The 10,944-nt window shown below is 41.7% G+C and overlaps 1 protein-coding gene across 2 annotated transcripts; it reads left to right on the top strand.

Moving 5' to 3' along the window:
- The first annotated feature begins 4,729 nt into the window (after window positions 1-4,729).
- Window positions 4,730-8,745, top strand: LOC104961308 (centrosomal protein of 162 kDa-like). Of its 2 annotated transcripts, none has more exons than XM_010789578.1 (5): window positions 4,730-4,942; window positions 5,115-5,256; window positions 5,332-5,430; window positions 5,934-6,068; window positions 7,754-8,745. In XM_010789578.1, exons 2-5 carry the CDS (start codon window positions 5,149-5,151, stop codon window positions 7,967-7,969), a joined length of 558 nt encoding a protein of 185 aa, XP_010787880.1. In that variant the 5' UTR covers window positions 4,730-4,942; window positions 5,115-5,148; the 3' UTR covers window positions 7,970-8,745. The 2 variants fall into 2 exon arrangements, with proteins under 2 accessions (XP_010787880.1, XP_010787882.1); XM_010789580.1 differs by having other exon boundaries at window positions 4,749-4,942; window positions 7,772-8,745.
- The last annotated feature ends 2,199 nt before the right edge of the window (window positions 8,746-10,944 follow it).

Genomic DNA, 10,944 nt, shown 5'->3' with positions numbered 1-10,944 from the left:
CATATCCAAAAAACAACAAGGACTTTACAAAATCTAAGCAAATACTGTATATCCATTCTTAAGAGCCGTGAGCACGGAGTTTCCCCCATCATCCAAACCCATCAATTTGCAGTAAATATTGTCCCCTTTTTTTTTGAACCGTTACTGGGAACTTGATTTTGGGATATCTGACTTTGATAACCCATTAATCTGGCCTTCAATGTTGACCGTTTTCTGGATCTTCTCGGGGATTCCTCCAAATCCCGCACAAATGATTGTGACGTCATTGCGGGCACAGCGCCTCACAGGCTGCCACCGTCAGGATACCAGGCATGCGCATGTAAACCGCACGATGGCGCCACACAGCAGCAAGCTCAGACAGCGATGGACAGTTTCATTTTGAATCGTGTACTTAGAGTCATATGAGGCTGAAGGATCTGGGGTTTATGTTGTATCTGTTAGAAGTTTATGATTAGTGCGTCAATATGGGCGACATAGTTCATTTGTAGCCAGAGTGGTGGACTTGGAGCTAAAAGTCATCCGGGACTTCTCGACGGCCCAACTTCGGTACTGCTAGTAAATGTCAACGGGGGGAGGGGGGGATGTGCTTTTATACTTATCCGACCGGCCACCTTATGGTATCGCCGGCCATCGGGATTCGTCCCGCATGGCCAGTCCGCCAATGCACCCAGCCCAGCCCACGTAGAACTGTCAACGGGAGAGCCTCGTGCGGGGAAACGGTGTGACCTATCGTCCCGATCGGAGTGGGATAATAATAATAATAATCTGTGACATTTGGTATGCATTAATTTCCAGAATATTTTGGTAAAAAAACCACACGTTAATCCATGTTGGTGTACTACAACTACAAAGCACTCGGTTTGCTTTTCATCAGACAATGCAGAACCGGCTCTAAACAAACGATTTTTAAATCATCATCCTCACGATCATTTATATGTACATATGTTCGCCGAATTGACATTGAAAGCACTAATAAACTGTACCGTAATTTTCGGACTATAAGGCGCACCTGGGAATATAAGCCGCAAGCTTAAATTGAATGATGTGTACATATATAAGCCGCCACTGGGATATAAGCCGCAGGTGTTTTAATGTTTAATTACCATATGTAAGGGTTTTCGTGCTTGTTGGGGTTTGGGAAAGAGAGGGCTGTTTGTGAGGAAGCTCCCTTTATTAATTTTTCAAACAAACAAGTTGAATATTTGCGTAACGTATTCAAGTGTTTAGCATTAAGTGCAATAGGTAGCTACAGAACATGTACTGTGCTGTAGTAAACTGTACTGTATCACACATAGCGTTTCAGACACACAACTTTTCAACTTTCAAACTTACGGGTGCGCTCCGCGAGCGCACGTTACCGGCAGTGATCTACAAGCAGTGGTTTTCAACCAGTGGTACGGGGACAAACTGTCTCGCTCTCGTAATGTCTGTCTGTCTTGCTCTCGTTCTGTCTCTCGTACCACTCTCGGTTCCACTTTTACTTTTGCACGCTACCTGTCTCACTCTTTTCCGGCCTCCAGCTTTTCCTGCTGGAGCCCGCCGCTTAAAGGTGGGGGGCGCGGACCGGCCATAGAGCCCATAGAGTTAAAGGTGGTGGACTGTAACCTGTAAAATCCATAGATTTAGGAGGTCCCCTAGGTCTCCCGCACCGTTATATAAGCCGCAGCGTCGAAAAATGGGAAAAAAGGCGCGGCTTATAGTCCGAAAATTACGGTAGTTTCATCCACTTGAGTTTACAACGACACAAATAATCGATTTATATTTATATCACATCCGACGGGAGGAAATTCAGCAGCTCTCACTACTGATTTTTAATCCTAATTTAATCATCATCTTCACCGCGATCATTTATGTTTATGTTCGCAGAATTGACATGAAAGCACTGACAAATATGAATATACTGCTAGTCAACTTCATTAAAACGTTATTAACGTGCCTAAACTCAGTAATTCACCATTTCTACGCATGACAACACACTTTGTCCGTGTTTGGCTCTCTCGCCGCACAGTGAAGCGTTCCCGCATTGACGTCACTTCCGGCTTCCCCCAAAACTTCAAAATGAGTCGAAGGAATTTCCCCGCGATGTTCGAAATTATTGATATTTATCGGAACGGTATCGCACCTTCGAGATGACTAGTAGCCCAATATTTCATTGCACAACAGTTGTTGGGATGCTGTCACAGGCTCTTTAATTCAAATATATAAACGCAAATCAAATATCAAGTAATGCAGATGCACCTAAAATGCGATGTGAGGTACACCACTTTCCAAGTCTTTTCTTGCATAACAATTTCACATTTATCTAATATTTGCTTTAGTATTTTCCAAACAACAGGTTTATATCAAACAATTTAAGGTAAGGACACTACCTCATACCTCGTGCATAGGCCTCCTTTTGTTACCTCCCTGGTTTCAGCAGAATGGCTTGTTAGCTTCTAAAAATGATTTCATACATCTAATCTATACCATGGCTTTCAGTCAGGTGGATTTAAGTTTTCGTAGGATACAAGTTGACTAGGTTGTGTTGATAGATATAGGGGAAAGAGCTCTGCATGTCACTTCTTGATGGTTCTGAGCAGGGTTTGTGTCTCTGTAAAGACCAAACCTTTAAAAGAAGAGAGTGATGGCAAAACGGCAAAGAGTTCAAGCACGCTGTGAAGGCCAAGAAAAGAACAAGATGATATACCATGAGAACAGACTTGAGTTCTTCAACCCTGTGTGTGAGAGGCTGTGAACCATACATAACACAAAGTTACATTACATGTCACTTGTTAGACGCTTTTATCCAAAGCGACTTACATACTCAATACTGAGGACAACCCCCACAGGAGCAATTTGAGGTGAAGTGTCTCAGGGAGACAACGACATGCTGACTGCAGTGGGGTTTGAACCTGTGCTCCCCTGATCCAAACACCAACACACTAAGCCACTGCGCCACACGCCTCCCTATGTTAAAACAAAGAGAATACAAATCAACAGGCTAATATTGGAAGATACTGATTTAATGTGTGTAATTCATATTGCTGAAGCCTAATAAGTAAGTAAGCAGGATAATGGACTGTAGAGTAGATTCCCATCTCACACGATCTGGGAGGATCTCTTTACGACAGGAGAAACAATAAAATGACCTTACATTTTTTTATTTGCAAATCTTTATCAACCTATATCCAATTAAGTACACTACAAAGACATGGTATGTAATGTTCCAACTGATAAACTTATTTTTTCTGTGCAAATATTGACTCATTTTGAATGTGATGCCTGCAACAAGCCCCTAAAAAGCTGGGACAGGGCAGCAAAAGACTGGGACAGTTGAGGAATGCTCAAAACACCTGTTTGGAACATTCCACAGGTGAACAGGTTCATTGGAAACAGGTGAGTGTCATGCTTGGGTAAAAAAGGAGCATCCCCGAAAGGCTCAGTCGTTCACAAGCAAGGATGAGGCGAGGTTCACCACTTTGTGAACAACTGCGTGAGCAGTCCAACAGTTTAAGAACAACGTTTCTCAACGTACAATTGCATGGGATTTCATTATTTACAGCCCATAATGTAATCAAAAGATTCAGAGAATCCAGAGAAATCTCTGCACATAAGCGGCAAGGCTGAAAACCAACATTGAACCCATGACACAGCGCAAAGTTCAAAAGCATCTGTGATGGTCAGCGAGATGGGCAACTCGCTGACCTGCGAAGGCTCCATTAATGCTGAAAGGTACAAACAGGTGGAGCAACATATGCTGCCATCCAAGCGACGTTTCTCAGGGACGTCCCTGCTTATTTCAGCGGGACAATGCCAAGTCACATTCTGTACGTGTTACAAAAGCCTGGCTTCGTAGTAAAGTGTGGGGGTCAAGACCTGTCTCCTATTGAACATGTGGGGCGCATTATGAAGCGCCAAATGCAACAACGGAGACCCTGGACTGTGGAGCAACTGAAGTCGTACATCAAGCAAGAATGGGAAAGAATTCCACCTAAAAAGCAACAACAATGAGTTTCCTCAGTTTTAAACACTGATTGGGTGTTGTTAAAAGGAAGGTGATGTAACACAGTGGTGACATGAACCTGTCCCAGCTTTATTGAACGTGGCATCACATTCAAAATGAGTCAATATTTGCAACAAAAATATAAAGGTTTTCAGTTTGAACATTACATATCTTGTCTTTGTAGTGTCTTCAATTGAATATAGGCCGAAAAGGAATGTGTTTGTTTGTAGCCTTTATTTAACCAGGTGAAAGCCCCTTGAGATCAAAATATCTCTTTTTCAAGGGTGACCTGCAAATTGCAAATTATTGTATTCTGTTTTTATTTACGTTTTACACAACATCCCAACTTCATTGGAATTGGGGTTAATAGTGTTATCAAAGTCATGACAAGGAGAAATATTTAGCATAAGAAACAAGGAAAAATAAATGTAACACTATTACAACGTACATTTGACCTCGGATTGAATTCTGTCTCTAATTTGAGGATTGACCTGTGCACAAGAGTGCTTCAGTCTAACTTTATTAAATCATGGGACCCTTTATCTACACTTTGATGGAGAATTCACATTCAGTGAGCTCAGAATCAATGTTAATATGTTATTATAGCACAGTGATTCATAGAGTTTCCCAAAGGCTTGACGTACAATCTTTGAGCAGACCTGTATTTGGAGGAGCAGTCTTGTAGATCGTAGAACACTTGTACCATGTAGTATTGCAGTATTATCTTATTCATCACATACAGAAAAGTATAATTTGTTTCCTCTCCCCAACAGACCTAAGGTGACGGGGGAAAAAATATGAATAATGACTCACATTCTCTTGTTGCTGCTTGTTGACAGGCTGCCACATTTCAGAGGTGGTGCAGGAGAGCGAGGCTCTGAGGCAGCAGGTGGAGCAGCTGCAGCTGCAGAGGGAGGGGCTGACTGCACAGGCTGAACACGCTGAGGAGGAGCTGAGCAGGTGTGTGTGCACACACTCACTGACACTGTGCGGAGCAGGAGGGTGATGTGTTATCTGACCTGCATGTGTGTGTCAGGGTGAGGCAGCAGGGTGATGTGTTATCTGACCTGCATGTGTGTGTCAGGGTGAGGCAGCAGGGTGATTTGATATCTGACCTGCATGTGTGTGTCAGGGTGAGGCAGCAGGGTGCAGAGCAGCTGAGCTCCATGAAGGCGGAGCAGCTCCGGGCTCTGGACACGCTGCGGGCCGACTACGCCCTGGAACACTCTTCTTCACGGGTGGCTGAGCTGACCAATCAGCTACACACTCAGGAGGTACTGACACACTAACAGGAATTTCAACAGTCCTGGAAAGTATTGTGTTGCTTTCACTCTGACGTTTCCCTGCAGGTGACGGTGAAACACCTGAAAGAGCAGCTGCAGGAGCTGCAGGGAGCCAAAGATGCTCTCACTGTCTCCAGGACCAGAGAGGACGCTCTGCAGAAACAGGTCCCAGGCTTTTTCCTAAGCATTTATTTGAAGTTATTTTATAAAATCATATCAAAACAAAGGTGTTGCTTCTTGTTTGATTTATGGATGTTTTTTTATTTGCGATAACTCTTTTATTATTGTAATAAAAAAACCATCATACTGTAACCAGGGTAACCCTCCCCTCATACAATTCAAACATATGACACATTTGAATGAGAGTAGGTTTAACCAGCATCTTTTTGCAGCTCTAACAGCAGCCCCTTATATTATTGAGAGTTGAGAGATCTAAAGAAGATAGTTTGGAACAATTTGGTATTTTGGTTTTCAGGATGTGACAGAGTTTTCCAATCCATCTGCAACATTGGGTGGTGTTGTACAACAAGATGGCACATGACATGAACCAAAAATCGTTTTGTTTCATTGCTTGATTATTATATATTTTTCCCCAAGACAAACAAGTTCATTATTACATTTGGTAGATGTATTTTCATTTGAAAACATTGTCTCCTCTCTGTGTGCAGCTGAGCAGACTGCTGAAGGATCTGAAGGAAGCTAAAGAGGCTCAGAGCCCCGAGGGGAAGCTGCTGAGCGGTCTGGAGAGGAAGATCCTCGACATGGAGCTGCGGCACCAGAGCAGAGAGAGGAAGCTGCAGCAGGTAACCATGGAGAGAGAATATTAATCACCTTTACTGCCTGTTGCTTCATGAAAAATCATGTTTGGGGTCTATATTACTATATTAATTAAAAAAAGAGAGAGAAAGAAAAGTCGGGATAACGGGTTAGTATCTGGTGCGCACGAGAAAGTATCTTGTGGAGAAGAAAAAAAAGAGTCGGGATAAAGGTTTAAGAGACATATAAAAAAAATATGAGCACAAAAGTTAAGTCAGGAAGACGCACGAGAAACTAACCCGTTTTCTTTTTTAGAAAGTTACCGGTGCACCAAGGAGGAAGTGGAGCACACAGCAGACAACCATTTCATTGCAGACTGTTATGTTTACGTGAAATGACTGTGCATACATTGTTTAGGATATATTTCGAACTCAGACTTCATTTTAAGGACATTGCGGCCAGGGGTGTGTGGTTAAAAACGTAGCAACCTGCAGTCACTCCAGGAGGCAGCGGGACGTTTAACTCAGACTCAGAGAAGAGCAGCACCAGCGCGCAAAGAGCTTTTACGCACTGCCTGAACTGTGTTCACCTTCATCCGAACAGCTATAGAGTGACCGCAGGCTGCTACGTAATGTTTTAACCACACACACCTCTAAACACACACACACACACACACACCTCTACACACACACAGACACCTCTACACACATCGAACTGCCCCACTTTCTCCTTGGCGCACCGGTAACTTTCTAAAAAAAAATTAAAAAAAGTCGGGATAACGGATTAGTTTCTCGTACGAGAAACTAATCCGTTATCCCGACTTTTCTTTTTTTTCTCTCTCTCTCTCTTTTTTTTTTTCCCCATGTCCCTTTAGGGGCTCCGTACTATATAATCCAGTGCTGCAACATTGGACCGGCTGGCCAGCATACTGCGCTTCTGTCCTGCAGTATTCTTTCTAAACTAGCTGTTGCCCCCATATAAAAATACCTGCACTTTGAATGGATCCCAGCTTCTCTCCATGTTGTTCAGAACACAGTGGAAACCAAGGCTCCTGCAATTGCAATATTAGAGAGAATGATCATCTTTGAAACGTTCACATTATCATTGAAAATACGCTGCCTGTCCGCCTCTCTTCTTTCCCTGATGCGCCCATCACTCTGGAACAGGGTAAATCTGGATTCATTGATTTGGTTTTAATAATGTGTTGGACAGTTATCAACCCGATTTGAGTAGTTTCAGCGTTCTCCTTAGTTGTGTTCTTTGCTTGATGCAGGCCAATAATTATACCCCTTCTGAAACTGATTAACATCCTTTCCACGACCACAGGATATCTTCCGACATGGTTGTTAAAGGAATGAGAAGCTACTCACCGCATCAGCTAGGGTTAAATAACTTGTTGCCAGCTGAAACGTATGAATCACTTCAGTAATTATCCAATGGAAGGCTCTTACAGATTGGCTTAGTTTATTTGGTGACTTTTTTTTTAACAGCAGTTTATATAAAAAACAATCATGCTGATTTTATTTTGAAGAGGTCCCTTTACCAAACAAGGGTTTTGATTGGACTGTAGAATACTGCTTGTTGGCCGGTTCTTCTCTGCAGCACTATGTGCCAAAAGGATATCGTCACATATTTGACCAAGTATTACCTTTCATACAATTGGATACTGCACTAACCCATACTGCCATTTAGATTTAAATGTTGGATATGATTGATGCCCACTCATTTTCAGAGTCCCCCCCCCCTGCAGGTGATCGGGGGCTCCTGGCAGACCCTGGACTCTGGTCAGCAGTCGGAGGTGGAGGGCTGGAAGCAGCTGGCTCAGCAGAAGAGCAGAGAGGTGGAGGCCTTCCGTCTGGAGCTGGACTCCATCCTGGACATCCTGAGACACCTACAGAGACAGGGGGTGGTCCTCCCTCCCCCCCCTCACCTCTCAGCATTGCAATGAGTTCAGATGACAACATTCAATGCACATATCAGAGACAGACAATGCGTACTAGGAGCAATGCTTTAATACAAATAAATAAAAGAGTAAATCAGTAAAGATACTCAGTGGTGTTGTTGGAATTTAGAGTCAGATACATTTCAAACTGAGTCTGTAAACAGAAGAACACAGAATGCATTTTTACTCAGACTGAACCTGTTTTTGATTGTTGTGTATATTTTGTAGCTAGTTTCTATTTTTTTTTATTTAAATTATTGGAACATATTTAAGATACAAATAAATGGTTCTGTTAATGCTGCACCAAAAAACGTACATGGATATTTATGAAGGATTTGCTCGCTTTTGGATGCTTAACCATCAAATCACATACTTGTGTTTGTCTTTATGCACATTACCAAATGGGTAACCAAGTTAGATCTGTATCTGCCAGGAAAGGAAGAGCCCTCAAAAGCTTTGCAGCGTTTAATGATGAGAATGTCTGACTCAAACTTCACTGTTATTTCAACCAGAGGACATTCTAGGCTAACACAATTCAAAAATACAGAGCATGCTGACCTTCAGTGCGTTTGAATCTGCTGTAAACACTGTCAGAACTGTAGTTCACCGCAGGATGGACATCATGGGGACACGAGGAGACACGAGGAGACTCCTGCTCATGGCAAGACTGTCACAGCGTCCATCAGGAGGAAAAAGCAATGTGTGCATTGTTGGAGATTTGGAGGATGTTTAAAACCAACCTTGTCTCCGCGTGTCGTTTGATAAGCTGGGTAAATTCGTAAAAAGGAAGGGATTAAGAAACACCAGAATACAAGTTAAACAATAATCTGCTTTAATGGTAAAACATACAAATACATCACCCAATCTCCTAATCACGAAGCACTCTGCAGAGTACTCCGGGCTCAGATTCTAACCCCGTGTGAGACATGTCTCAGGAACGGCAAGTCAAAAACAAGAGCCCCGATCTTCAAAATGATCACAACATTTATACACAGAGTTCACTTCTGAGCGAGCTAGACAGTGAGTTGGCAGTGTTCCATTGGTCGGTTTCCCTTCTGGGCGGGATCCCAGGTAGTAAGTCAGTTTGTTGATTCCATCGTTTGCTTCACAGTGTATGTGTGTGTGTGTGTGTGTGTGTGTTTGTATGTGTGTGTGTGTGTGTGTGTGTGTTTCTGTCCCTCTGTCCTTAGGCAGATCCCCCAATCAATGATTCGGAGTCATGACAGAGGACTCTTTGACAGGACACATACTCATTCCCCCTAAACATCCTCAACACACAAACATTGTATCATGTATCTTTAACAGAAGTTAATTGTTCTTATCGCTTAATGGCTTCCCTGAACTTCCCTTCACCCCAAAGTCAGCTTACTAGGAATGAATACATTTTATTGATAAGCTCAAAAGGACGTTTATCTTGGTTACTGCTGGGTGACCCAAGTCTCAAGGCCTGCAGGATGTGTAGGAGATAAACATTAATTCTACAAGACTTTAACTACATTATCTGAAAATGTATCTGGGACTTCCCCTGTTAATTGCAAGGACTATTGATAATTAACAGAGAGACCCTAGGGGCCTCTTCTTGGTATCTGCTAGGCAGAAGTCACTCAATGCAGAAATCACAAGTTTAACACACATTCTATATAAGGTGACATTAAAATGAATATACCAGATTGAACTTTCCTGCCATAACACGTTACTTTAATACTTCAAATAACTCAAATAATACTTCAGCATTCATTACAGGAGCTGAGGTCACATTGCTCATTCCTCTCTTCTTTTTTTCCTTTCAGTCCCAAACACTGGGAGGGTTACTTTAATAATGTTATATGGTACAATAACTAGTTACCTGTAACTAGTTATTTTAATCAGTATCTATTCTGTGAATCAAAAAGTAATTTAACCTGATAACTTTTGGTTCATTTTGGATTACCTCAATATCAAATGCAATACAAATAAATACAATAAAAATAAGTATGAATAAGATGTTTTTGCTCAAGTGTTTTATGTAAGACAACAGAGCAATTTGACCGTAGAAGAAACCAAGATATTTAGGATCAGAAAGGTTTCCTCTGCTCAGGGATTTTATTTATAGGGAAACCTGCCTTTCATAAGCATAATGCAAACAACACATAATGTTGTTTCGAAGCAAAAATAATGTTCCTTTTTTTTGTAACATTGTAATCAGTGAAATCTGAGTACATGTTTTGTAATGTAACTAAGGGAATACAGTTACCCTTTTTTGTATTCTGGTTCATTTTCCTGTTCATGATGATGTATTATCTTGAATTGATCTGTGTTATGATCTTGTAATATATCCAGAGGCTCTCTGCTGAACAATTGATCTGAACATGTCTGTTCCCTAGCTCTCTGCTTATAGCGTCGGCAATACAACCTAAACAGAGTTTAATAAAGTATATATATATATAATGACTTAAATTTACGAATGACTTGTACTCTGCTGCAGATGATGGTGAACTCACAGGTGCCATTTTTATTGACTTGACAAAAGCCTTTGATTTTGTTGATCGATATCTGCTCTTGGATAAACTTCACGGCATTGGCCTTTCTAATAATACAGTGTTATGGTTCAACTCGTACCTTCACAGTAGAAAGCAATGTGTGGTTGTTAATGGAAAACAGTCTGACCTGTTGATCCAACAAAAGGGTGTACCCCAAGGATCAACTCTGGGCCCACTTCTGTTCTCTATTTACATAAATGATTTATCTTCTTGTCTCATTAATTGTTGTACTCACCTTTATGCTGATGACACTGTCATATATACATCCAAATCTGACTTTTCACAAATTCAGATCTCTCTTCAGTCTGATTTTAATATCTTACAGGACTGGCCATCACACAATAAACTACTGCTTAACAAAACAAAATCTTATACCATGGTCTTTGGTACCAGGTAGAAGCTCAAATCCAAACCTAATGTAGTAATAACATGTAAGGATGGCACTTCTCTGCATAAAGTTGA

Source organism: Notothenia coriiceps, unplaced genomic scaffold, assembly GCF_000735185.1.
Source record: "Notothenia coriiceps isolate Sejong01 unplaced genomic scaffold, NC01 NC01_scaffold00033126, whole genome shotgun sequence".
Taxonomy (NCBI): Eukaryota; Metazoa; Chordata; class Actinopteri; order Perciformes; family Nototheniidae; genus Notothenia; species Notothenia coriiceps.
The sequence above is the reverse complement of the archived record's forward strand: the minus strand, read 5'-3'. Positions and strand labels throughout refer to the sequence as shown.